Here is a 22,977-nt window from a genome sequence, read left to right as displayed (position 1 = left end):
AGACGTTTCACAACTAATAAGGGGCTAAACTTCAGGCCCAAACCAGGAGGGAGCCATCTGCCGCCACAGCTTCACAGCCAGGACTTCGGTCTAAACACCCTTTTCATGCAGGGTTTCTTTCTGTTTCTCTAACTGATTGACTGTACAACAAATGAATAGGGCTTCCCTGGTGGCGCAGTGGTTGAGAATCTGCCTGCCAATGCAGGGGACACGGGTTCGAGCCCTGGTCTGGGAAGATCCCACGTGCCGCGGAGCAACTAGGCCCGTGAGCCACAATTACTGAGCCTGCGCGTCTGGAGCCCGTGGTCCGCAACAAGAGAGGCCGCGATGGTGAGAGGCCCGCGCACCGCGATGAAGAGTGGCCCCCACTTGCCGCAACTAGAGAAAGCCCTCGCACAGAAACGAAGACCCAACACAGCCATAAATAAATAAATAAATAAATAAATAAAAATTAAAAAACAAAAAACAAAAAACAAAAAACAAATGAATACCTGGTCCTGGTTGGCAGAGCGGAGAACAGACAAGTACGAAGAGGACAGACGCCACTCATAATCTTACTATCTGGAAATAATCGCTGTTAAATGTGTGTTGCACATTCTTACAGAATTTTTTGCTATGTGTATGTTTGTGTATTTATTTAAAAATAGGATTATATGGTACACTTGGTTTTGTTATGTGCCTTGTAAAGATGACGTATGTTATGATGATCTTCCCAGGTGAGTAGTGTGTCTCTGACTGTCACTGGTAATGGCTGCAGGCCGTGGCGTTGGTTAGCGCACATGACACGCCCTTTGGCCGTGAGGCCTCTGGAGCCTGAGTGCTGAGTCTGAATTTCAGTCCTGCCACATTTTTTCTTTTTCTTTTTTTTTTTTTTTTGCTGTACCATACAGCATGTGGGATCTTATTTCCCCAACCAGGGATTGAACCTATGCCCACTGCACTGGAAGCACGGAGTCTTAACCACTGGACCACCAGGGAAGTCCCCTGACATTTCCCTGGTGGTCCAGTGAAGTGGACCACCACTTTTTTTTTTGAGGGGGGGGGAGATTTCTTTTCTCCATTTCTTTCTTTATTGACTCATTTAAATTTTTAAAAATTTAAAAATTTGTTTTAATTTTATTTTTAAATTTTATATTGGAGTATAGTTGATTTACAATGTTGTGTTAGTTTCAGGTGTACAGCAAAGTGATTCAGTTATACTTATACTTATATCTATTCTTTTACAGATTCTTTTCCCATATAGGTTATTTCAGAGTATTGAGTAGAGTTCCCTGTGCTATACAGTAGGTCCTTGTTGATCATCTATTTTATATAGAGTAGTGTGTATATGTCAATTCCAACCTCTTAATATATCCCTCCCCCCCTTCCCCCTTTGGTAGCCGTAAGTTTGTTTTCTATGTATGTGAGTCTGTTTCTGTTTTGTAAATAAGTTCATTTGTATCATTTTTTTTTAGATTCCACATATAGGTGATATCGTATGATATTTGTCTTTCTCTGTCTTTCTTCACTTACTATGATAATCTCTGGGTCGATCCATGTTTCTGCAAATGGCATTATTTCATTCCTTTTTATGGCTGAGTAATATCCCATTGTTTATATGTACCACATCTTCTTTATCCATTTATCTGTCGATGGACATTTAGGTTGCTTCCATGTCCTGGCTATTGTAATAGTGCTACTATGAACATTGGGGTGTATATATCTTTTTGAATTATGGTTTTCTCCGGATATATGCCCAGGAGTGGGGTTGCTGGATCATATGGCAGCTCTATTTTTAGTTTTTTGAGGAACCTCCATACTGTTCTCCATAGTGGCTGCACCAGTTTACATTCCCACCAACAGTGTAGGAGGGTTCCCTTTTCTCCACACCCTCTTCACCATTCTTGTTTGTAGACTTTTTGATGATGGCCATTCTGACTGGTGTGAGGTGATAGCTCATTGTAGTTTTGATTTGCATTTCTCTAATAATTATCGATGTTGAGCATCCTTTCATATGCTTTTTGGCCATCTGTGTGTCTTCTTTGGAGAAATGTCTATTTAGATCTTCTGCCCATTTTTTGATTGGGTTGTTTGGTGTTTTTGATATTGAGCGGCATGAGCTGTTTGTATTTATATATTTTGGAGATTAGTCTCTTGTTGGTCGCATCGTTTGCAAATATTTTCTCCCATTCTATGGGTTGTCTTTTCGTTTAGTCCTGCCACTTATTAACTGTGCAATCTTGGGTAAGTTACTTCACCTATTTTGCCTCTGTTTCCTTATCTGTAAAATGGGGACAATAGTATTTAATGGTTGTTGTGACGAATACCTGAGTTAATGGATGCAGAAGCACTAAGGACAGTGCCTGGCGTGTTCCTAATAAGTGTTGGTAGTTGGTGCTGTTACTACTGCTATTGTTGCTATTATTTGGCCCATAGTGTGTTTAATGAGTCCTCTATTGTTAGGCATTCAGTGTTTCTGAGTTCTTGCTGTTATAAACAGAGACAGTCTTTTGAGGAGATCCTTACTCAGGTGGCTGGTTGCCTGTGTGGGGAGGGCTTTTGGACCCCACCCTCGGCCCTCTGCCGGCTTCTGTGCTCTCGTAACGCCCGCCCTTCTGCCCCGCAGGCTGTGTGGCAGATACCCTCCCTCCTACAACCTGACCTTCCTCTCCTCCCAGAACGTCCTGCTCGTCACGCTGGTGACCAACACCGAGCGCCGACACCCCGGCTTCGAGGCCATGGTCTTCCAGCTGCCTCGGATGAGCAGTAAGGGGCAGCCAAGGAGGGGACAAGCCTCAGGACCACGTCTGATGCTCAGGCTCTCCTGGTTGTGGAGTGTCTGGTGCCCAGGCAGGAGCTTGAGGGAGGCTGGCCAGCTCCTCAGGGCACTCGGCCTGCCTGGGTCCTTGGTCCTCACGCCCTCCCCCCTCCCCTTCCTTTCAGGCTGTGGAGGCTACTTGCATGCAGCCCAGGGGACATTTAGCAGCCCCTACTATCCAGGCCACTACCCGCCCAACATCAACTGCACCTGGAACATCGAGGTAGGAGCTGTGATGGGGGGGGGGGCGGAAGCGGCTAGAGAAGTGGGGGGACAAGGGACAGGGAGGGGGAGGGAGGGGGGGATTGCTCCAGGGCGGCAGGAGAGAGCACGATGAGTGCCTCCGGCCTCCCCTAACGTGCAAGTATGGAGGCCGCGGGCGGGGCAGGTTCGGGCAGCATCCAGCAGACCTGGGCTCACACCCGCCTCCTGGCCGGCGCCTGACGTGATGGAGGGACCTGGGCCCGGGACTTCCCTCTCGGGCCGTGGCTCGCTCTGGGCAACGTGAGAGCAGGGGCGCCGGCCTCTTAGAGGAGCTGTTGGGACAAGGCCAAAGGCTGAGTGATACTCAGAGGACGCGCTTGCTGGACGGCAGGAGACATGCGTCTTGCCAGTGGGGCCCCTCACGCCGTCCAGTCGATGGTGGGGGAGGACTTTCCAGCCTTCTTTAGTAACGTAATAGTGTGTCTCGCCGTTTGCAAGTCTGGAAGGTCTTCCAAGCATGGAGCCCGGATCCCTCCTGCCACGTCCTTACTGCCCCCGTGGGCCGGAGGGAAGAACCCGGCAGCCGTGCTCCTGCCGTGGTCCTGGCCCCGTGGCCGCCACGGGCCACGCCGGACCTAGGAAGGAGCGAAGCCGCACAGACGATCAGCAGCGTCTCTCTCCCCAGGTGCCCGACAACCAGCACGTGAAGGTGCACTTCAAAGCCTTCTTCTTGCTGGAGCCCAACGTCCCCCTGGGCTCCTGCTCCAAGGACTACGTGGAGATCAACGGGGAGAGGTGAGTGTCGGGGGAGGGGGAGGGGGAGGGGGGCGCCCCAGCCCCGGGGCGGGTCCTTTTCCTCCCGCTGAGCTCCCTGCCGCCCCCAGGTACTGTGGCGAGAGGCCCCAGTTTGTCGTGAGCAGCAGGAGTGGCAAGATGACTGTCCACTTCCACTCGGACCAGTCGTACACGGACACCGGGTTCCTGGCCGAGTACCTGTCCTACGACGCCAGTGACCGTGAGTGACGCGCTCCGGAGGCGGAGCCTGGCTGGAGGGTGGATCCGCGATGCGCTCCCTAGTCTGCATCTTTTTTTTTTTTTTAATTAATTAATTTATTTATTTATTTGTTTTTGGCTGTGTTGGGTCTTCGTTTCTGTGCGAGGGCTTTCTCTAGTCGCGGCGAGCCGGGGGCCACTCTTCATCGCGGTGTGTGGGCCTCTCACTATCGCGGCCTCTCTTGTTGCGGAGCACAGGCTCCAGACGCGCAGGCTCAGTACTTGCGGCTCACGGGCCCAGTTGCTCCGCGGCATGTGGGATCTTCCCAGACCAGGGCTCGAACTCGTGTGCCCTGCATTGGCAGGCAGATTCTCAACCACTGTGCCACCAGGGAAGCCCTCTGCATCTTATTAGTACTGTGCTCTCCTGACTCTAGGCCGCCGGAGCCGGTAGGATGCATTATCAGTTGCTCTAGTAGCTTTCTGAGGAAAGAAAAGGCTACCTTAGATACCCTTATGAAAAAAGGCTGACAGTGAATGCCGGCACACACCATGTCCTTTGGTCCCTGGGTGCGGCATCTCAGGCCGAGGACCCCGAGTTCCTTTGGTCTATTGTCCCTTTGGTTCTGCATCACTTTGAGAATCTGTGCTTGTCTCTGTGGCCTTTTAGCACCTGTAGGATTAACACCATTCTGAGACACATTAGAACATACTGGGGCATGAATCATCACACTAACTACTCCTAGCTTCGAAAATTCTGTGATCTCTACGGAGGAGGTCTGGCAGTTTCCATGACCTTTAATTTCACTGTCTGCTGTGAATACCGGTTCTTCCACGTCCATGGTGATTTTTTTGTTAAAACCCTGCCTCATAGAATAACCTTTTGGAAGTCACTTTTACTGCACACAAACGTCCAAATTTAAGTTCCAATTCAACTACACGACTCACCGCCAGAAGTGTAGTTAGATGAACAAACCGCTTTGACAAGTGACTAAGCTACCTGTGCAGAGAAAGTGACAACGGCCTCCTCTCCATTTTGTCATCTGCCTGATGACATCAGTTGTCAGACACATTCCAATTTCAGAAACACCAAAATGTGGAGAATATCTTAGAATTAAGGAAAGCCGGTGATGGCGCGTGACACTAGGGTAGGACACGTACGTCAGCCATCCGCAGAGCTGCTGCCGCTCCGAGTTGCTGACCCGGAGCCTGGCGCTCGGGGGCGTGGCTGACCGAGGACACGGGCCGAAGAACTGCAGGCGCACCGGCACCCGCCAGCCTCTCTCCACTCTGCCCGGGGCTTCCCGGGGTTTGGCCATGGGGGGCGGGAGGGACCTCGACTGGCCCTCCCCCGCTAGCTGTAGGAGCCCCCTTGTCACAGCTCAGCGGGCCTGGAGACCCCCAGCTGCAGCCTCGCTCCTCTGTGCTGGGGGCCGGGCTGGGAGGGCTTCCCTGGCGCTCAGCGCGGCCGTGAGGTTGGCTCCGCGGGCGGGGCGGGGCGGGGCGAGGCGGGGCTGCGGGTCGCGGACTGCAGGCCTGCGCCCTCTCCCCGCAGCGTGCCCGGGCAGGTTCATGTGTAACACGGGGCGGTGTATCCAGAAGGAGCTGCGCTGTGACGGCTGGGCTGACTGCACCGACCACAGCGACGAGCTGCACTGCCGTGAGTCGGGGCTGCCAGACCCGGCACCCTCTGCCCTTGCTGTGCCCGGCTTCTGCCACCGACCCCGCGGCGGGACGGCCCGAGGCGGGGGGCGGTTGTTCCCGGCCCGGGGCGGACGACAGACCGCCTCTCCTCGGGCCCCCTTTGGAGCAGGCGGTGCGTGGCCCCCAGGAGCGCGGTGCCCCAGCTCCCGGGAAGCGCGGGTGCTCAGTGAGCTTCGCGTCTAACCGCGGCGCCTCGCCCCTCCAGAGTGCAACGCCACCTACCAGTTCACGTGCGCGGACAAGCTCTGCAAGCCCCTCTTCTGGGTCTGTGACTCCGTGAAGGACTGCGAGGACGGCAGTGACGAGCAGGGCTGCAGTGAGTGGGGCGCGGGGTGGCGGCTGGGCTCCGCCCGGCCCTCTGCTGACCCGCCAGCCCCTGCTGAGCCCTCGCGCTTCTCCAGGCTGCCCGCCCGGGACCTTCAGGTGTAGCAACGGGAAGTGCCTCCCGCAGAGCCAGCGGTGTGACGGGAAGGACAACTGCGGGGACGGGTCCGACGAGGCCGCGTGCGACCACGGTGAGGCCAGGCCCCGCCGCCTTCCCTTGGGCGCTTGCCTGCCACACTCACGTGCAGCGGGTCCAGAGTTCAACACACACAGACCGCCCTGCACACTGAGTGTGAGAGAAAGGGTGTCGGCGGGGCACGGGTGTGGATGAGGCCGCGGGCCCGAGAGGGGCGCGAGGGGGATGGACCATCAGCTTGGGTGCGGGAGAGAGATTGATTCCCTCCCCCTGCGTCCTCCTCCGTGAGCAGTGAGCACTGTCACCTGCACCAGACACACCTACCGCTGCCTCGACGGGCTCTGTGTGAGCAAGGGCAACCCCGAGTGTGACGGGAAGAAGGACTGTATCGATGGCTCGGATGAGAAGGACTGTGGTGAGCAGGGCTGCCGCGTACAGTTGTGCAGGTTGTTGACTGTGCAAGGCGCACGCGGAGGTGGGCGTTATGCCAGCGCTTCACTCACCCAGCTCTGCCTTGGTGAGAGGGTGTGTCTGCCTGGAGGAAAGGATCACTTTGCTAATTGGCACCCAGGCACTGCCTCACAGGCAGTTCTGGTCCTGGAGGCAAAGCCCAGGGCAGCTAGTACGTCAGGGCCCCTGTGGCAGGGCTGGTGTCCTGGCCGCGGTGCTGGGCTGACCCCTGCTCTGTAGACCTGGCCACGGGGGCAAGTCCTGGCTTGCCTGTGCTGCCTGGAGGGGAGAGAGCACAGCTCCTGGAGCCCTCGGCAGGGTTTTGTCCCCACCCCGCCCATACTTTAATTTGCAGCCTCTTGTGTATATCAGAAGCGCTAGCCATAGGTTAGATGTGAGCAGAGCTGCAGCTGTTCGGTGACTTCACGTCACCCATTGCTCTCCCCTCTGGGAGCTGTGTCCTTCAGCATGCAACAAGAGAATCTGGGCAGATGACACCCAGATTAAATCTAAGCAAACCAGCAGATGTCTGAAGGCCCCTGTGCAGGAGCGGGGAGGTGGGGAGTGAGGGTTTTGAATTTGGGGGCAGGGAGAGGGCCCAGGTGGCTTCCCCGGCTGCGGGGCTGGTGCCCCACTGTGACTCCCGTCTCTGCCCCTCCCAGACTGTGGGCTGCGGTCGTTCACCAGGCAGTCTCGGGTTGTCGGGGGTGAGAACGCGGACGAAGGTGAGTGGCCCTGGCAGGTGAGCCTCCACGCCCTGGGCCAGGGCCACGTGTGTGGGGCTTCCCTCATCTCCCCCAGCTGGATGGTGTCCGCCGCCCACTGCTTCATCGACCACAGAGGATTCAGGTACGCCACGGGCCGGAGCGGGGAGGCCTTGCGCCGGCCCTAAGTGGGGCGCCCCTCCGTGTTTCCTGGGGTGGAAAGGCCCTGTGTCTGTGAGTCGTGCCCAGGTGAGGCAGGGCCGGGACTGGAGGGGTGGCAGACACCCCCCCCCCAGGATGGGGCTTAATAACAGCGGTAATAAAAATGAGCATTTATTGGGTGCCCCTCTTGTCCAGCGGGCCTCTCAGTGCCTCTCCTAACAGCCCAGGCAGACGGGTCTGAACACGTCCCCGTTTTACAGAAACGGAGGATCAGAGAGGTGAGGACATTTGCCTGAGGTGGTACAGCTTTTAAGTGGCAGAGCCAGACTGGGGCCCACGTGTGTGGATTCCAGAGCCGGTGCGGTCAGCCTCTGCACGGTGGAGACCCCTCGGGACCCTCTCATTCACCGCCCGGCCGTGGCTTGCCAGGCCACTGTGAGCGAGTTATTCACCTTCCTAGGCCTCAGGCTCCTGGGTGCTGATGGTGACGCTGTGATTTTTACGCTGAGAGTTGTGAGAAGGGAGCACGGGAACGCACCTGAAGCGCTGAGCCCATGCCTGGCGCACAGTAGGTGCTCAGCCCGTCGTAGCCTCAGGTCCACGGCAGACCCGAGCCCGGTGCAGGGAGGGGCACCAAGCATGCCACTGGGCCATGCCGGCCTCTCAGGGCGGGTGGGCAGGGCCAGGCTTAGCAGGAGCAGGTGTCCCAGCGCTGGGGCTCTTTGTGACTTAGGTCCAGCCCGCCCAGGCCCTCTGGCCATCGGCTGTGGGAGGGGGACTGAGGGGACAGCTTGCTCCTGGAGACTCGGGCACAGGGGTCCCCCTCACCCAGGGTCTTCCTGCCGGGTGCCTGCCCTCCTGCCGCAGGCAGCTGCGTGGGAAGGGGACCCAGGGTGCCACAGTCGCCCCTTGGCCAAGAGAGAGCGGGACCACCGTGGACTTTTGGGACAGACAGGACCCATAGCATGACATAGGCCTAAGGCCAGACACTGGGGCCAGTCAGACAGGTGCACGTGCTGGGGGTGATGTGACAGCAGAGGCCTGGGGGGAGTGGGGTCAGTGGTGGACCCCGGGCACTGCTGGGCTGGTGAGGTGCAGCCTGGTCCAGCCTGCCCCCCTCTTCTCACTCTGTCACACTCCACTCCACTCTGGGCAGAAGCGATCTGCTTTCTTCTTGGGGTGATGGGAGCTTACTTAAGAATTTTTAGAATGAACTTATCATTTTGGAATGTGGACAAGTTGCAAAGATAGGACGCAATTTCCCCGTACCCTCGCCCGATTTCCCTGTACCCTCGCCTGATTTCCCTTGATGTTATCCTGCTGCTTTTGTCAGCACCGAGAAACTCACGGTCCCTTACTAGGAACTTGCCTCCGGGCTGCCTCGGGGCTCCCACTGGGCTTCCTCCCCAGGCTCCCTGGCACCAGTTTCACACCAGCATCCTTTCTGCTGCAGGAGTTTGTCCAGGTGCCCCCTTTGTGTCTGTTGTCCTGTCTCCCCAATCTCCTCTGGTCCGGGACGATTTCTCAGTCTTTGTGTGTTTTTCGTGACCTGGACAGCCTGGAGGCCAGGGGCCCTGTAGAGCGCCCCCATCTGGATGCATCTGAGGTTGTTCTCGTGATTAGACTGGGGTCATGAGTGTTCGTTTGGAAGAAAGTCACGTTGTATCAGCAGGTAAATGATGTCAACGTGGCTTATCTCTGGTGACGCTCATCTCAGTCATCTGGTTAAGACGGTGATGCCAGCTCTCTCCCCTCGGAAGTGTTTCCCCCTTCTGTACTCTATTCTTTGAAAATGAGTCAGTGTGGAATTGCTTTGTAAGGAAGCTTTGTCCCTTCTCTCCCATGTATTTATTTAATCATCTATTTATGTTTGTAGGGACTCGTGCATATATTTATATTTCGGGTTGTGATCCAATACCGTGTTGTTTACTGTCGCTAGATTGTTCCAGAGCTGACCACTGAGGGCTCTCCAGGCTGGCGCCCGGCTCCCTAGGACATGCCCCCGTTCTTTTGTTTTTCTGAGCCACCTCCTTGCTTTCGGACGCCACCTGGTGCTCTAGGCTCATCCTGTATCTTCCTGGTCCGGCCCCAGAGCTAGGCATTCCCTGAGAAGAAACCAAGATCTGGGTGCTCTGCACCCACGCGGTCGCCACAGTCCCCGTTCCTAGCCCCGTCTCCAGGGTGAGCTGGGATGTGCGTGCGCTTCCTGAAGCACCTGCCCCTGGGCCCTGCCCTGCTTCTTCCTCTTTCCCTTGCTTCATCTTTTCATTTCTCATTTCCTTTTCCTTCATCTTCCCCTGCTCAGCAGTCTTACTTCTGCCCATTAATGCCCTCAACAGCCATTGTTACCATTGGCACCGGGAGAGGAAGCTGAATTAGACTTGGTCCCTGCACTTCCAGACGTCCCAGGGTAGGGGGACAAGTTGCGATACACACGTGCACGTAGTAAGGGCTGTGCCAGAGCTGGGGGGAGGCTGCCGAGGGCCCAGTGTGTGGGTTAGAGCGCCCCTGAGGGCTGGGGAGGGTGGCTGCTGGGAATGCCTTTATGGGCAGGGTGTCTGGTCTGCTGTTGAAACGTGAGGGTGTTTGTCACTAGACCAGGTGACTCAGACCTTCCAGGCAAAGGGAGGGTTGTGAACAGGGACAGGCAGGGGTGAAGTGTGCCAGGACCTGGAGTGCAGGTACTTTGGACACATTTCTGAGTCAGCAAGCGATCCCAGGGTGTTACCGAGAGGTGGCATCTCGTGGTCAAGAGCATGGGCTGCTGGGTTCAGACGGTGGCCCAAGACCACCCTGACTGGCTGTTTGGGGGATAAGATGACGTAACACGTCGGCCCCCAGAGAGTGCTTGGCGTGGTCGGCTGTGTCGACCTTTGCCGTTTGCCTTAGGTCTTGACGGAATGGCCGGGGTTTATCTGCAAGTGTTTCTTTGCTGCCGTCTAACCCATCGCTGCTGTGTTGCCTCTTAACGCTTGAGCCTTCACCATTCTTTCTGTGTTTGCTGTGCAGCTGATGTGCTTGTGACGACGCAGCACAGGGATGTCACCCGTCGGCTCGACACGACCAGCTTTGGGGCTTTTTTTCTCCAAGAGGTCCTTAATGACCCTGTGGAGTTTCCACACTTTGTCCTTTCTTTTCCTGTTTCTTTTTCTCTTGTTTGTCTTCTGGAAGTTCCAGGCCCTCTCTGGTGACTGACACTGAAGTCTTCTCCTCAGATTCTTTCTGCTGTTGGACACGGTACTCATTGGCGGGCTCTAGCACACGGATCACTCCTAAGCTGTGCTTCCCTAGACGTTCACGTTCCCCTTTCTGAGCCAGTTCCAAGTTAGGCGCAGCCATCATGGCACGTCTTCCCCAAGGACGGCAGGCGGCGTCTCCCAAGAACAGGGGAACCCTCCCATGTCACCGCCATACGGTTATCACATCCGGAAACGATCGCACTGATGTAGCACTGTTAGCTGGCACATGGTCCGCATTTCAGATTCCTCCAGTTCTCCCAGTATTTACAGGTTTTTGAAAAATGTAGGATCCAGTCAAGGGATATGCTTTGTTGTAGTCATTAGTTTTGACTAGTCTCTCTTTAAAATATAGAAGTCTCTCCCGGCCTTTTAATTTTTGTTCTTTTATGGCAGTACGTTTTTGAAAAGTCAAGGATGTTATTTTGCAGAATATCTCTCGATCTGGATGTTCCTGCTTGTTGCTTCATGATTAGAGTTAGGTTAAATTTTTTTCTTCTGGTCAGAAAGCACTGCATAGGTGATGTGTCCTCAGGAAGTACATAATACCCCATCAGTGGGGATGATTTGGAGAAAAGTCTGATTACTTGGTTAGGGTGGTGTCTACCAGTACTTATAAAGGTACTTCCCCCGTTGGTTATGAATCTTGGGTGATGCTTTGAATCAGTGTGTATATCTTCTTTTTTTTAAAAATATTTATTTATGTATTTATTTGGCTGCACCAGGTCTTAGTTGCGGCATGCGGGATCTTCCTTGCCGTGTGCAGGATCTTTAGTTGCGGCACGTGGGATCTTTTTTTTTTAGTTGCCGCACGCGGGATCTAGTTCCCTGACCAGGGATCGAACCCGGGCCCCCTGCATTGGGAGCGCAGAGTCTTAACCACTGGACCAGGAGGGAAGTCCCAGTGTGGATATCTTGTTACCCAGTGGTTTTTAGCATCTGTTGATGATTCTTGCGTGTATCGGTTATTGCTGTGGTAGGTGTGAAATATGACTTACTGTGTCATTTCTTCTGTATTTATTAGCTGGTGTTTTTCTGTAAAGCATAGCTTTCCTTCTCTTCTTATAAATTATTTTGAGATTATTTTTTAGATTCAGGATAGATTCTCCTCCGCTCCTTACATTCTTCATCATGTATAGTGATTTAACCCCACAGTTTATTTTGGTGTCCAGATGACCCAGATCTTGCCTAGTGAAAGCCTTGTCCTGCTGGCACCGTCCTTGTGCAAGCTCTCACTCACTTCTGGTAAAACAAAATATTCCTGGTTCACTCTATGTGCTACTTGCTCCAGACCTGAAATCAACCATCTCTCCAAGGAGCCTTGGTTCCTTTCCACGGGGAAGGATAGTTAGAAGCCAAGTTCTGGCTGCTGCTGGGGATGCCGTTGCGCTGAGGCCATCTTTCTGAACAGCCGTGAGCTTTTCCTGCTCTGATGGCACGTCAGCAGCATGGGGTTCTCCTCTCCTCCGCCTCTGCCTGTTGGTGTCTCCCTTTTCCCACGTGGGAGACTGGGCCCCAGCAACACCAGGGTCTTGTCTTTTTACTGGTTCAGTCGTCCAATACACAGTAGTCAGAACTGCTGCACCATCCCGCTACCGATGACAAACCTGGTGACGTTCCATCTACTGCTCAGCTCCCCTGGTACTTAAAGTATGTACCGCTGTGTTAGAGAAGTACTTGGATTGATGTGCTCCTTCCACGGAAGGGTAGATTAATGAGAAGGGAAATCTTTTTGGTAATGAGATAAGCGAGGGCAACTGAGCATCGTCCTGGGGTGGGCGCGGGCTCGGCTCGAGGGGCGCAGGGCACCGGGCTGAGGGCGCAGGCTCAGGCCTCCCTCTCCGCCCGTCCTCCGGCCCCCGGCAGGTACTCTGACCACAGCATGTGGACCGCCTTCCTGGGCCTGCACGACCAGAGCAAGCGCAGCGCCCCCGGGGTGCAGGAGCGCCGGCTGCAGCGCGTCATCTCCCACCCCTTCTTCAACGACTTCACCTTTGACTACGACATCGCGCTGCTGCAGCTGGAGCAGCCAGCCGAGTACAGCGCTACCGTGCGGCCCATCTGCCTGCCGGACGCCGCGCACGCCTTCCCCACCGGCAAGGCCATCTGGGTCACCGGCTGGGGCCACACGCAGGAGGGAGGTGAGCGGGGGTGGGGGTAAAGCTGGGGTGAGGGGCCGACAGCTCTGCCCGCAGCCCAGCCGCTGTGGGAGGGGGTGCCTCGTGGCCGTCCTTCCGTCCCCCGCTTTCTCACACGCCTTCCCAGGGTGGGTGTCGGATTCCTCACCCGACAGATGGTCAGCGCGGCCTGACCGCTCTGCCCGGCTGCACAGCGTCCCATCCTGGAGACGTGCCCTCAGGTTTTGGCCACGTGTGGGCCGCGGGCATCCGCGCTCTTTCGGGGGCTCCGCTGGTCGGGTCCCCCCGCTGACCGCCGGCCGCCCCTCCCGCCCTCTCCCCCCCTTCCCCTGCCTCCCAGGTATGGGGGCGCTGATCCTGCAAAAGGGCGAGATCCGCGTCATCAACCAGACCACGTGCGAGCGCCTGCTGCCACAGCAGATCACCGCGCGCATGCTGTGCGTGGGCTACCTCAGCGGCGGCGTGGACGCCTGCCAGGTGGGCCGGCGGGGCGGCCGGCGGGGCTGGGGGCGGCGGCGCGGGGGCTCGGTGCCAAGGCCTGGTCTCCCCGCAGGGCGATTCCGGGGGCCCGCTGTCCAGCCCGGAGGCCAATGGGCGGATGTTCCAGGCCGGCGTGGTGAGCTGGGGCGACGGCTGCGCACAGAGGGACAAGCCAGGCGTGTACACGAGGCTCTCCATGTTTCGGGACTGGATTAAACAGCAGACCGGGGTGTAGAGGCGAGGTGCCACCCCAGGTGCACACACGCGGGCTGAGGACGGGATTGCTGCCCGGACCCCCGGCTCGGCCCCCGGAACCCAGACTGGGACCTGATCCCCGAGCCTCTGGAGATGGAGACTCGCCCGCAGGCCTCTCACCCACCCCACACCCCCAGCTTCCCAAGCGGGTTCGGGGAGGGGAGAGGAGGGGAGGACAGGACGCTTGGCAGTGCCGGGGCCGGAGGCTTGAAGACACAGACTCTCGGCCCTGGCGCCACGCTGGGCCAGAGGCTCTTTTTCTCGGATACAGGGAAGGCCGGCTTCATCTGCCTCGGATACAGGCCCAGCTCTCGTTTGGACTTTGGGGCCCCTTGGGCGGGGCTGGTGGGGCACCACGGGCTCCCAGGGTCACACGCTTCAGGAAATCCAGGCCTGAGGGACCTGGAAGTCAGCCGGGTCCAAGGTTCGAATGTTTTACCGGCTCCCAGGGTGGGGTTCAGTGTGTATATTTGTGTGTATGAGTAAAACGCTTTATTTCTTTTTAGGTAATTTTTCTTTCTTACGGAGTTGATGGGCTCCCCTAGCCCCAGCAGCAAGAAACTGGGTTTAAATCCCCCTCAGCACAGAGCCTGGAGTCAGGCTGAGAGTGGGGACCACGGTGCCCTGTGACGGTCCCCAGGCCAGCGAGGGGCTGTGTTTCCTCCCTGACCTGAAGCTCCCCAGACAGGGCCTGGTGCCGGGACAGGAGGGGTGGGACGGGGTGCGGCTCCCCGGGATGGGGGAGGAGCGTTGTCCTGGGTGTTTCTGTCAGGTGGGGAGATGGTCACACGAATGCTGTGTGTGTGTGTGTACCTGTGCGCCTGCGCTTGCACACTCGGACACGAGAGTGTGCGTGAACTCACGGCTGTCTAGCGTGGGCTGAGTGGGTGGGTCCTGATGCTGCCGCCTCGCTTGAGGCTTCTCCCGTGTCTCGTGCTGTCCTTCCTCCTTTGATTTCTACTTAGTAAATTACAATGTTCTCTATCTTCTTGCTTGGGATGACTCAGAGGGACAGAGACGAGGATGTGGGGAGGGCTCAGGGAGTTCTTGAGAAGACGTTTGAGGGCCTTCCGTATGCCAAGGCTCTGTACGAGCTGGGGCTGGGGGATAGCAGCAGACCCAGGAAGAGAAATCAGATGGCCGTGTGAGGGAGGGTGGGTGGTCTTTGCTCATTGCTGTATCGCCAGCTCAGGCCTGGCTCCTAGAAGATGCTAACACATATTTGTTGACTGAATGGTCTTTGCTCTCTGTGTGTTTTGGAAACCACAGGGAACAATCCGGGCAGACTTCCTGGAGGAGGTGAGCTGCCTCTTTCATTTTAGCCTGAGTACCTTACCCTCTGGAAGGAGGGAGAAGTTTTGTCTTGACAGCTGTGCAAGCATCCACATTGGGTTTTCCTTCCAGGGAAGGGAAAGGGTATCATTTTTACCGAGGTGTGGGGAGTAGGAGAATGAAGGTGCTGTCAGAAGACCCTGTGCAGATGGCGCCGAGTGTAAATAGCTGGTGTGTAGGGAGAGGCTTCACTTGTGGTCTGGTTCCCAAGTGTGAGAGCCCCTCAGGCAGCCAGGCCTGGCCTGTGCCTACCCACAGCACCTCTCTCCTATCGGCACCTGACATGGTCCAGAAGTCCCCCTCCCCAGGTCAGAAACGCAGGCGGGGTCACGAGACGACTTCACTGTCCCCTAAAGGCACAGCGGCTCCCTCTCCACTGCCCTCTGTCCCAGTTCATGGTGGTTTCTCAGCCTCATTGTTGTCCTCCTGGGGCCCTTTGGGGTCACCCCGCTGTCTCAGGGGTCTCACTGGCGTGTCCGGGGTGGGACTGGGCAGGTCATCCAGGACAGCGTTCCCACAGCGTGGCCCCGGGGCCGGGGGCATCCGCACCACCTGGGGCGTCGCAGAGACTCAATTCCCACGCTTCCCCCAGCCCTCCCGCGTCGGAGACTCCGGGAGGCAGGGCGCAGCCCTCTGCTGTAACAAGGCTTCCGGGGGATCCTGACGAACCGCAGGGCGAAGAGCATCAGCATCACCGAGTGCCCACCAGGCGCCCGGCACTGCGCTTTGCAGGCGTGTCCTGCGGTCCTGGCAGGGTCCCGGAAGCCACAAATACTTGACGCCTGGAAACCGACAGAGCACCAGTGCCTTTCAAAAGACTGTGGAGCCAAATCCAGCGTTACTTCTGACCACAGATAAGAATCAGCTAAGACTCCTTAGCTAGTGGGAAGTCGGCCTCGTCTTCGAGCTGTAATGAAGACAGAGGCCCCAGCACAGTCAGGGTTGACGACGGGTGTGACAGCCGGCCCGGGTCCGCTCCTCTCTGCCGAGGGCAGCGGCACCGGCATCAGCCCTGAGCCACCGCCTCAGCCTTCCCGCACCCAGGTGAAGGCCCAGGGAGAGACTAGTGACCAAAACTGTTTTGCACACGTTTGCACGTCCAGTTCAAGAACTCCAGCTCCAAGCGTGTGACCAAGTTCAGTTCCGCCCATGCGGCCTGCTGTGGCCGCAGCCAGGCCCACGACGGTGCAGTGCCGTTCGTGTGACCGCACCCAGGCAACCAGGCAGCGCTGCCCCAGGCAGGCGCACGGGCCCGGTGCACAGGGCGCTGCCTCGGCTTCATGCTCTCTCTGTTGCCTTCGGTTGAGTCCCCACAAAAGCTCAACGAACTTCTGTGAGGCCTTTTCCTGATGGACTAGCCTGTTTTAGTTGCTAGGATCTTGAAACGAGCCATCTCTCTGGTCCCCCAAACTACCTTGCGTCTCACTTGTTTCAGCCACCAATCACAAGCATTAAAATGGAAGTTGAGTCAATGTTTAATCCTGGATCCTGCAGGAGGAACAGTCTGCAGGGACCCAGGGCGGGGGGCGGGGGGGAACCAGAAGGGCGTAGGGAAGCTGTTCAGCCACCAGGGGCACCGCAGGGCTTCCCAGGCCGCCAGCCTCCCGGTGGCCAAGGTGCTGTCACAGGAGAGGGGCCCTCGCTGCGCAGGGTGGGGAGGTGGGTTGGGACGGACCCCAGGCCCCGCTGTTCCCGGAAGGCTGTCTCCTGCTGCTTCCACTCCCTTTGTGCCCCGTGTCAGGTGGGCAGCCGGAGGCCCCGCACCCACCCACCCCTCCCTGCGGCCGGGACCTGCCGGCCCTCAGACTCTGGGACCCGGAGGACGAACATGCCCAGGGCGGGGTCAAAAGAGCTTAAGAGCTTTAGGGTTTGAGGACAGAGGTGACCTGTGGCAGGAGGTGGGTGTTATCTCTGGAGGAGCAAGCGTGGAACGGTACCTGTTATCACAGCCGGCAGATGCTGCAGCCCGCGGGCAGGTACGTTCTTACACACGCACGCACGCACGCACGCACGCAGGTGCGCGCGCGTCCTTGGGGGAGGGGCAGGGCTGCGTGTTAGCGCCTGAGCTCCCGGTCCTGGAAACATGGCCTGGCTGTTACCACAGGACACCCTCCCTCTCGGGCGCCTGGGGTGCCCGCAGACTCTAATTCAGGGGGCCTCCCTCAGCTCTCTGGGATGGAATGAGGCCTCCCACTTTCCCAGGCTTGGAATCACGAGGGTGTGTGTGTTTTGCACACCTGCAGCCACACGTAAGGGAGATTGGACCTTTAAGCCGGTGTTTGTCAGACTTGAGTTTCTTGGAACGCTGAAGCTCCAACATATCTACCATCTAATGAAAGTGCCTCCTGAGCGTTCTGAGTGCTTTACTTGTCTGATGTAAACCTCGCAACAGCCCTATGGTCGTTCCCAGTTTACAACAGAAAACCACGGCGCCAAGAGTGTAAGTAACCGCCCAAGGTCCCACGTCTGGTCTCCTAGGACCCGGGCACCTAGGCTCTGTCCCCCATAGACTCTGTTACTCACACACCATCGTTTCATGAGGGAAGGAACTTCTCGCGGGTAGAATGAAGGGGCCACGCTCTCAGAGACCCTGTGGGCCAGCCCCTAGGCTCGAGTCCCCCCTTGCTTTGGGGAACTCCAGCAGACCTGGTCACGAGGCCTCCCTGCCGTGAGAGCTATTTTCCAGGTGAGGGGTTTGCTCCAGGTGGGCAGTGCACTCGTTCTCCATCTGCTTTGCCAGCCTGGGTGGGACGCCGCTGCTTATTGGGTCCTTGGGGTCCACTTGGCCCAAAGGAGGGGGGTTTGCATCAGCCCTTGTGCCATTTCAGCTCGTCCTGTAAGGGTGATGGGCCGAGGGAGGGAAGGGGGAAGTGTCCGTTGGAAGGGGGTCCGGACAACTGCTTTCAGGTCACCAGGCTGGGGTTCCTCAGGGTGACAATCAGGAACAGAGGTTGGAAAGCCACCAAATACCACTCAGATGATGAGAGCAGGCCCCAAAGCAGGAATACGAATATTTATCACCTGCTTTTACGTCTCGGGTTGACCTAGAAGATCGTTCCAACTGTTCTTCCACAAGATGACAAACACGGCATTGACAACGGGGAGTGAAGACGTCAGAGGGGCTTTGAGCAAGTGGCGCTTCCTCTGGGCCTGGGCGTGGTCAGGCTCCTCCCTGAGGAGAGGGGCCGCCTCTGGCACGTCAGGAAAAGGGGGAGCGAGGGGGACTTGGGTGCCGGCCGAGCGCGAGGGCGGCCTGGGTCCAGATTCCCTTTATGTTCAGGCTGTCCTCGCCCCCCACCCCCCTGCTCCCCGCAAGAGACATGCTGAGGAAAGAGCAGCCCTTGACTCTCAGATCAGCGCTTGCACGACGCGCTAATTGCTCCTGGTCTGATATGCCTACCATGATGACTGTATTTTGGTGAAGAAACCCCAGCTCTTCGGATTTCAGTTCATTTCATTTATCTGTTTCCCCCTTTTCTTCTCCAGAGGGCTGCGCGCTCCCATGCCATCGCCCTGCACCTGCAGCTACGAGGCTGTGTGTTTTTCTGCCTTTTCCCCTCATCTCCAGTTGTTTCCTAAAAAGTCAGGGTCCAGAGCTGTTTCCAGGCGAGGTGGAATCAACTCCATTGTCCGGTTGTTCCACTGCCTCAGAATCTTCCAGCGGGAGGGCTGTGTATTTTCCTGGGGTGCAAACCTAGCTTGCCCTTCCCCTTGGCTCTGTGCTTTCCTCCACCACATGCTTTCTTCACCCTGAGGTTATCACGATTTTCCCTGCCCACGCCCCTGTGGTCAGGAATAACTCAGTCTCCCTGCCAGACCTCTCTTCTGGAACTTCGTACGGACTTGTTTATCTCGAAAAGAAAACTCTTCCACCCTTAGCCTGTGTTCTTTTTCCAAAGAGCTGCGAGTACACGGTGTGTGTGTGGGAGGGCTGGGGGAGGGGAGAAGGACCATGTCCGGAGAGAAGGGTAGGGGAGCTCTCTCCTTCCCTCTCCCTCTCCCTCCCCTCTCTGTCAGGCAACAGCTCCTGAAGGAAACAGGGCATCAGATACCTCTTTGAATTTCATAACCTAGGTACTGTCCAAATATCTAAAAGGACAAGAAAAATGTGTAGAAACAGACTAGAAAAAATTGAAACCTATGTTTGGAACACGTGACCCTTGCAAAAAAATGGTTAAAAAATGGCTTATTTATAGCAGCCAGAGGAAAGGATGAGGAAAGAAGTCACAGATTCGACAGGCTTTTGCCGAGGGTCGCCGTGCGCCCTTTGTGACTGGGGAACAGGGCCCTTGTAGGACGGGGTCTGCTTCAGGCTCCTCGGGCCTGGCCTTGCAGACGCTGGGAAGCAGGTCCTGGAGCCCGTCCGGGGTCCTTGGTGGGTGGGAGGGAGTTCACATTCCCAGGAGGTGTGAGGTCACAGGGCCTGGCCACTTGCCTCCCGGGCCTCTGTGACCCTCCAGTTGCTCAGTGGGATAACAGCTGCCTGAGGGCTGCCCTTCTAGAACTGGAAGGACACCTCCATTCAACCTCACAGCTGGAAAGAAGCTTTGGAGGTCAGGTAGGTAGAAACCTGCTCTGCACACCTACCCTGCCGACGTGTCTGTCCCGCCGCTGTCCTCGCTGGGGAGGGTCTGGCAGCTCAGCCGCTCCGGTGACATCTACAAAGTGTCAGTAACGGGGCAGTGCGTGCCGAGTGCCTCGTGTGCATCACATCACTACATCCTGCCCACGGCATCTCGCTCAAGGTTCCTCAGAAACAGAAGAGGAAGGATGCAAACCCAGCCGCTGGACTCCAAAGCCCGTGCAGTTAAGTCCTGGACTGCCCTCCAGAGGCAGGGCACCCCCAACCTGAAGCCTGGAGGATCCAGGGCCTCTTGCCAGGCGATCAGCTTCGTGGCTTAGGCACACGTGGAAAAGGCCAAAATGAACTAGCTGGGCTCTGAAAGGGCCCCTTCAGCGTCTCAAAGTCTTTCCCATTCCTATTTCCTTGGCTACTACCCCCAGCAGCCCCTGGGCATTTCCCTTTCTCAGGGCCCAAACCATCTGCTTTCTCTTATTCCTCCGCCTAGGGGCAGTGGGAACCGGAGGGAGAGAACGTTTCCTCGAGGTCTTGGCCGTGGGCAGCTGGACAACGTGTGATTCAGAAGGGTCACTTCTTCTGCCGTCATCTTCCTGCCTTGAGCCATTCACGTCTGCTGAATGCTGGCTGGCCTTGGGGGAAGCTGAAGCAAAAGGAACAGAGGCCAAAAGTGATGGGGGCACCCGGGCTTGGAGAAGTGACGAAAAGGAGGACTGACAGAAGGTCTGCAGGGTCCTGCTGCGTCCAGGGAAATGCCCTTTCTCAGATTTTTTCCAGTCCCAAAGAAAGAGCCACAGAATGAGCCTGGGTGGGGTGATAGAAATGTTTCTGGGTCACCAATGACAAGGACGTTCACTGAGACCCGGGGGAATGTCGCAACCGGAGCTGAAAAGACAATCCATTTTGTTCTAGTTCAAAGGCTTTTGAAAAATAAATGCGTGGTTAACAGTTTGAACTGTTTCGCTGGGTATTTATTTTAAACAAAAGCCTTTTAATTAGGTTTAATAAATATTTTGTAAGTTTGGCTTAAAGGCAAAGAAAGATTCTTTTGAGTCCCTGCCCTGGGGATCATTCTAGGTGAGGGCAGTAGGGGGCGCTCATGCCCTGCACGTCACAGGCACAGTCGCTGAAGCAGCCGGTCTGGAAGGAAGCTGTGGGTGTCCCGCCTGTCTCCACGACCTCCTCCCACCCAATTCATGGTGAGTCTTGGCAAAGCCCAGATGTGGAACCCTGTGTTCCCAAGTGTGGAAACAGCACGTCTGGGCCCACCGTGAAGGCGGCTCTCCAGCGGCTGTGCTGCCTTTCCTCTTCCCGACCCCTCACCCCAGAGTGCGAACTTCATGGGCAGTGGCCACCATGGGAAACTGACCGTCCTGGAGAGGCTGGCAGGCGCTGGACGGCCAGCTCCGTAAGTGCAGCAGGGCTCGCTTACGTGACGCTGGAGCGTGTTCATGGCTGGCATCACGCGGGAGTCCTTGGCAGACTCCTAGGCTGGAGCAGGTTTACGGGAGGCCCAGGGACTCGGGCGTCATGGTCACTGCCATGGGGACTGAGCGTCCTCTTCCCTCTCTTCTTGGGGTGGAGGGGGGGGGGGAGGGATAGAGGGCTCCCAGAAGCCTCGCGGGTCGCCTTTTCCAGAGTGTGGATTTCATCCCACTTAATGTATCTGGAAACGTTCCACGTCTCCAAGGTTAACACTGATCCCCGTCCGGCTTTCCTCACTGATGCTGTTTTCTAGCTTCTCAGTCGTGTTCACATCACGGACTAGGGAAGCTGATGAAGAGCTTCACTCCCCCGCGAGCAGCTTATAATCAGGCGTTTCTCCATCACTGAGAGTGGAAGTGAGAGGTGGGAAGTGTGTTGAGGTTGTGTTACACCCGTTTTTCATCTGTGACAGGACAGACTGCCATTATTATGGACCCATTTCCAGGATGTGTACTCGTCCCTCCTCACTGACTGACCTCTCACCGTGTGCCAGGCCCGTGCCAGGCTCGGGCATGGGGTTGGGCAGGAGGAAAGCGAGGCTGGGAAGGTAAGTGGCTCACGAGCCCACACACGCTCCTGTCCTGTGCGTCGGTCACAGGAGGGAAAGAACCTTCAAAAGGCAGGCGGCAGAGCCGAGGGTTTCATGAAAAGCTCACCAACGCGCAGCTACTAAAAGGTGAGGTTTTCGCCCTGGAAAGGTCTTAAGCATATTTGTTACCACATGTTCCTGTCACCCTAGATTAACATTACTTTGGACTGAGTCTGAATTACATTCAGCCCTGACCTCCCCACATGCTTCTCATCCTCCTTGGGATTAGGGAACCCCTTCTATTTTCTACTTATTACTCATGGGACTTCGTTATGGGTAACTTCTGGGAAGCAAGGACCAAACTTCCACGTCTACACTGAAAACAGATTATGCTTCTTATGTAACGTACTTGGAGTGACGTGTGGGGAAGCAGGGAGAGGCGCCCCCCTCCCCCCTCCCCCCGTCCGAGGTGCAGGACCCCGGGCGCTGAGGGCCGTGCTGTGGGCCGGGCCTCGAGGAGGCATCTGGTTCCCACTGGAGCCTGGGGGTTGCTGGGCAGAATGAACTGCTGGGTTTTTCCTTTGTTCTTGGCTCTGCTCACCCCTCCAACCTACACTTTATGACGGGAGATGAGCCAGAAAATCCACTGACGCACACGAGAGCTGGGGTAAACCAGTGACTGAGGGACTTCCCTGGCGGTCCAGGGCTTAAGACTCCGCGCTTCCATTATGGTGGGGCAGGTTCGAACCCTGGCCGGGGAACTAAGATCCTGCATGCCACTCGGCGGGGCCAAAAAATTAAAACCAAACAAAAAACCCCCAGTGACTGAGAGACAGTCCTGGTGGGAAGGGATTCAGCAAACTGGGGAAAAACCTTTTACACCTGGTGCCTGTCAACAGAGGCAAATTAGGGGCTCCAATTGTTTGGCTCTGGAATGGCGGCTGTTGCGGACAGTGAGGGGTGGGGCACGAAAGAGCTTCTGGTCCCATTGTTTCAGGGGTGCAGGCTCAGGGCCCCTAGAGGGTGGGCCTGGTAGCAGCCCCGGGGAGGAAGTGCTGGGCGGGCAGGACTCCCGACACGGGGAGACCAGAACTGCAGATGGACCTGGACTGAAACAGAGGCCTCCCTTCTTCCCTTGCTCCTACTTCTCGTGTGTGTGTTTGTATGTGTGCGTGTATACATTCGTGTTTTGTGGCACTTATAACATGCAAGGCAAAGCTAGACCTTCCCCAAAGGTAATCTGTACCAGTCCCTCTCTCCTGGGACCACGTGGAAGGCCCTGCCACGTTGGACAGTGGATCTGAATTCTCACAGGTGTCACACGGTCGTACCTGGGAGGCCGCGGGAGCTGTGGAACCCCCGTTCTGGGTAGAAATCATGCACGGGTGTACCTGGCACGTGTTGGGCAGGACTGGATGCATCGGTGCTTGGTTTTTCCGTGCATGTGCACGTTTCCCTGTTTAAATCTC

At 56.6% G+C, this 22,977-nt stretch overlaps 1 protein-coding gene across 7 annotated transcripts in view; it reads left to right on the top strand.

Moving 5' to 3' along the window:
* The window catches only part of ST14 (ST14 transmembrane serine protease matriptase), a 41,437-nt gene extending 27,349 nt beyond the window's left edge, over nt 1-14,088 (top strand). For 6 of the 7 annotated variants that reach the window (XM_036860348.1, XM_036860347.1, XM_036860351.1 and 3 more), the window contains 12 exons: nt 2,606-2,745; nt 2,923-3,020; nt 3,687-3,796; nt 3,886-4,016; nt 5,550-5,654; nt 5,904-6,014; nt 6,100-6,213; nt 6,451-6,573; nt 7,271-7,457; nt 12,577-12,851; nt 13,189-13,325; nt 13,402-14,088. In XM_036860348.1, the coding sequence (XP_036716243.1) occupies nt 2,606-2,745; nt 2,923-3,020; nt 3,687-3,796; nt 3,886-4,016; nt 5,550-5,654; nt 5,904-6,014; nt 6,100-6,213; nt 6,451-6,573; nt 7,271-7,457; nt 12,577-12,851; nt 13,189-13,325; nt 13,402-13,563 (1,693 nt within the window). In that variant the 3' untranslated portion in view covers nt 13,564-14,088. Of the gene's footprint in view, nt 1-2,605; nt 2,746-2,922; nt 3,021-3,686; nt 3,797-3,885; nt 4,017-5,549; nt 5,655-5,903; nt 6,015-6,099; nt 6,214-6,450; nt 6,574-7,270; nt 7,458-9,031; nt 11,437-12,576; nt 12,852-13,188; nt 13,326-13,401 lie in introns of those variants that run through there. The other variant, XM_036860353.1, reaches the window with a different exon arrangement.
* Nucleotides 14,089-22,977: the final 8,889 nt, after the last annotated feature.

The sequence above is a fragment of the Balaenoptera musculus genome, chromosome 8, assembly GCF_009873245.2.
Source record: "Balaenoptera musculus isolate JJ_BM4_2016_0621 chromosome 8, mBalMus1.pri.v3, whole genome shotgun sequence".
Lineage (NCBI taxonomy): Eukaryota > Metazoa > Chordata > Mammalia > Artiodactyla > Balaenopteridae > Balaenoptera > Balaenoptera musculus.
The sequence above is the reverse complement of the archived record's forward strand: the minus strand, read 5'-3'. Positions and strand labels throughout refer to the sequence as shown.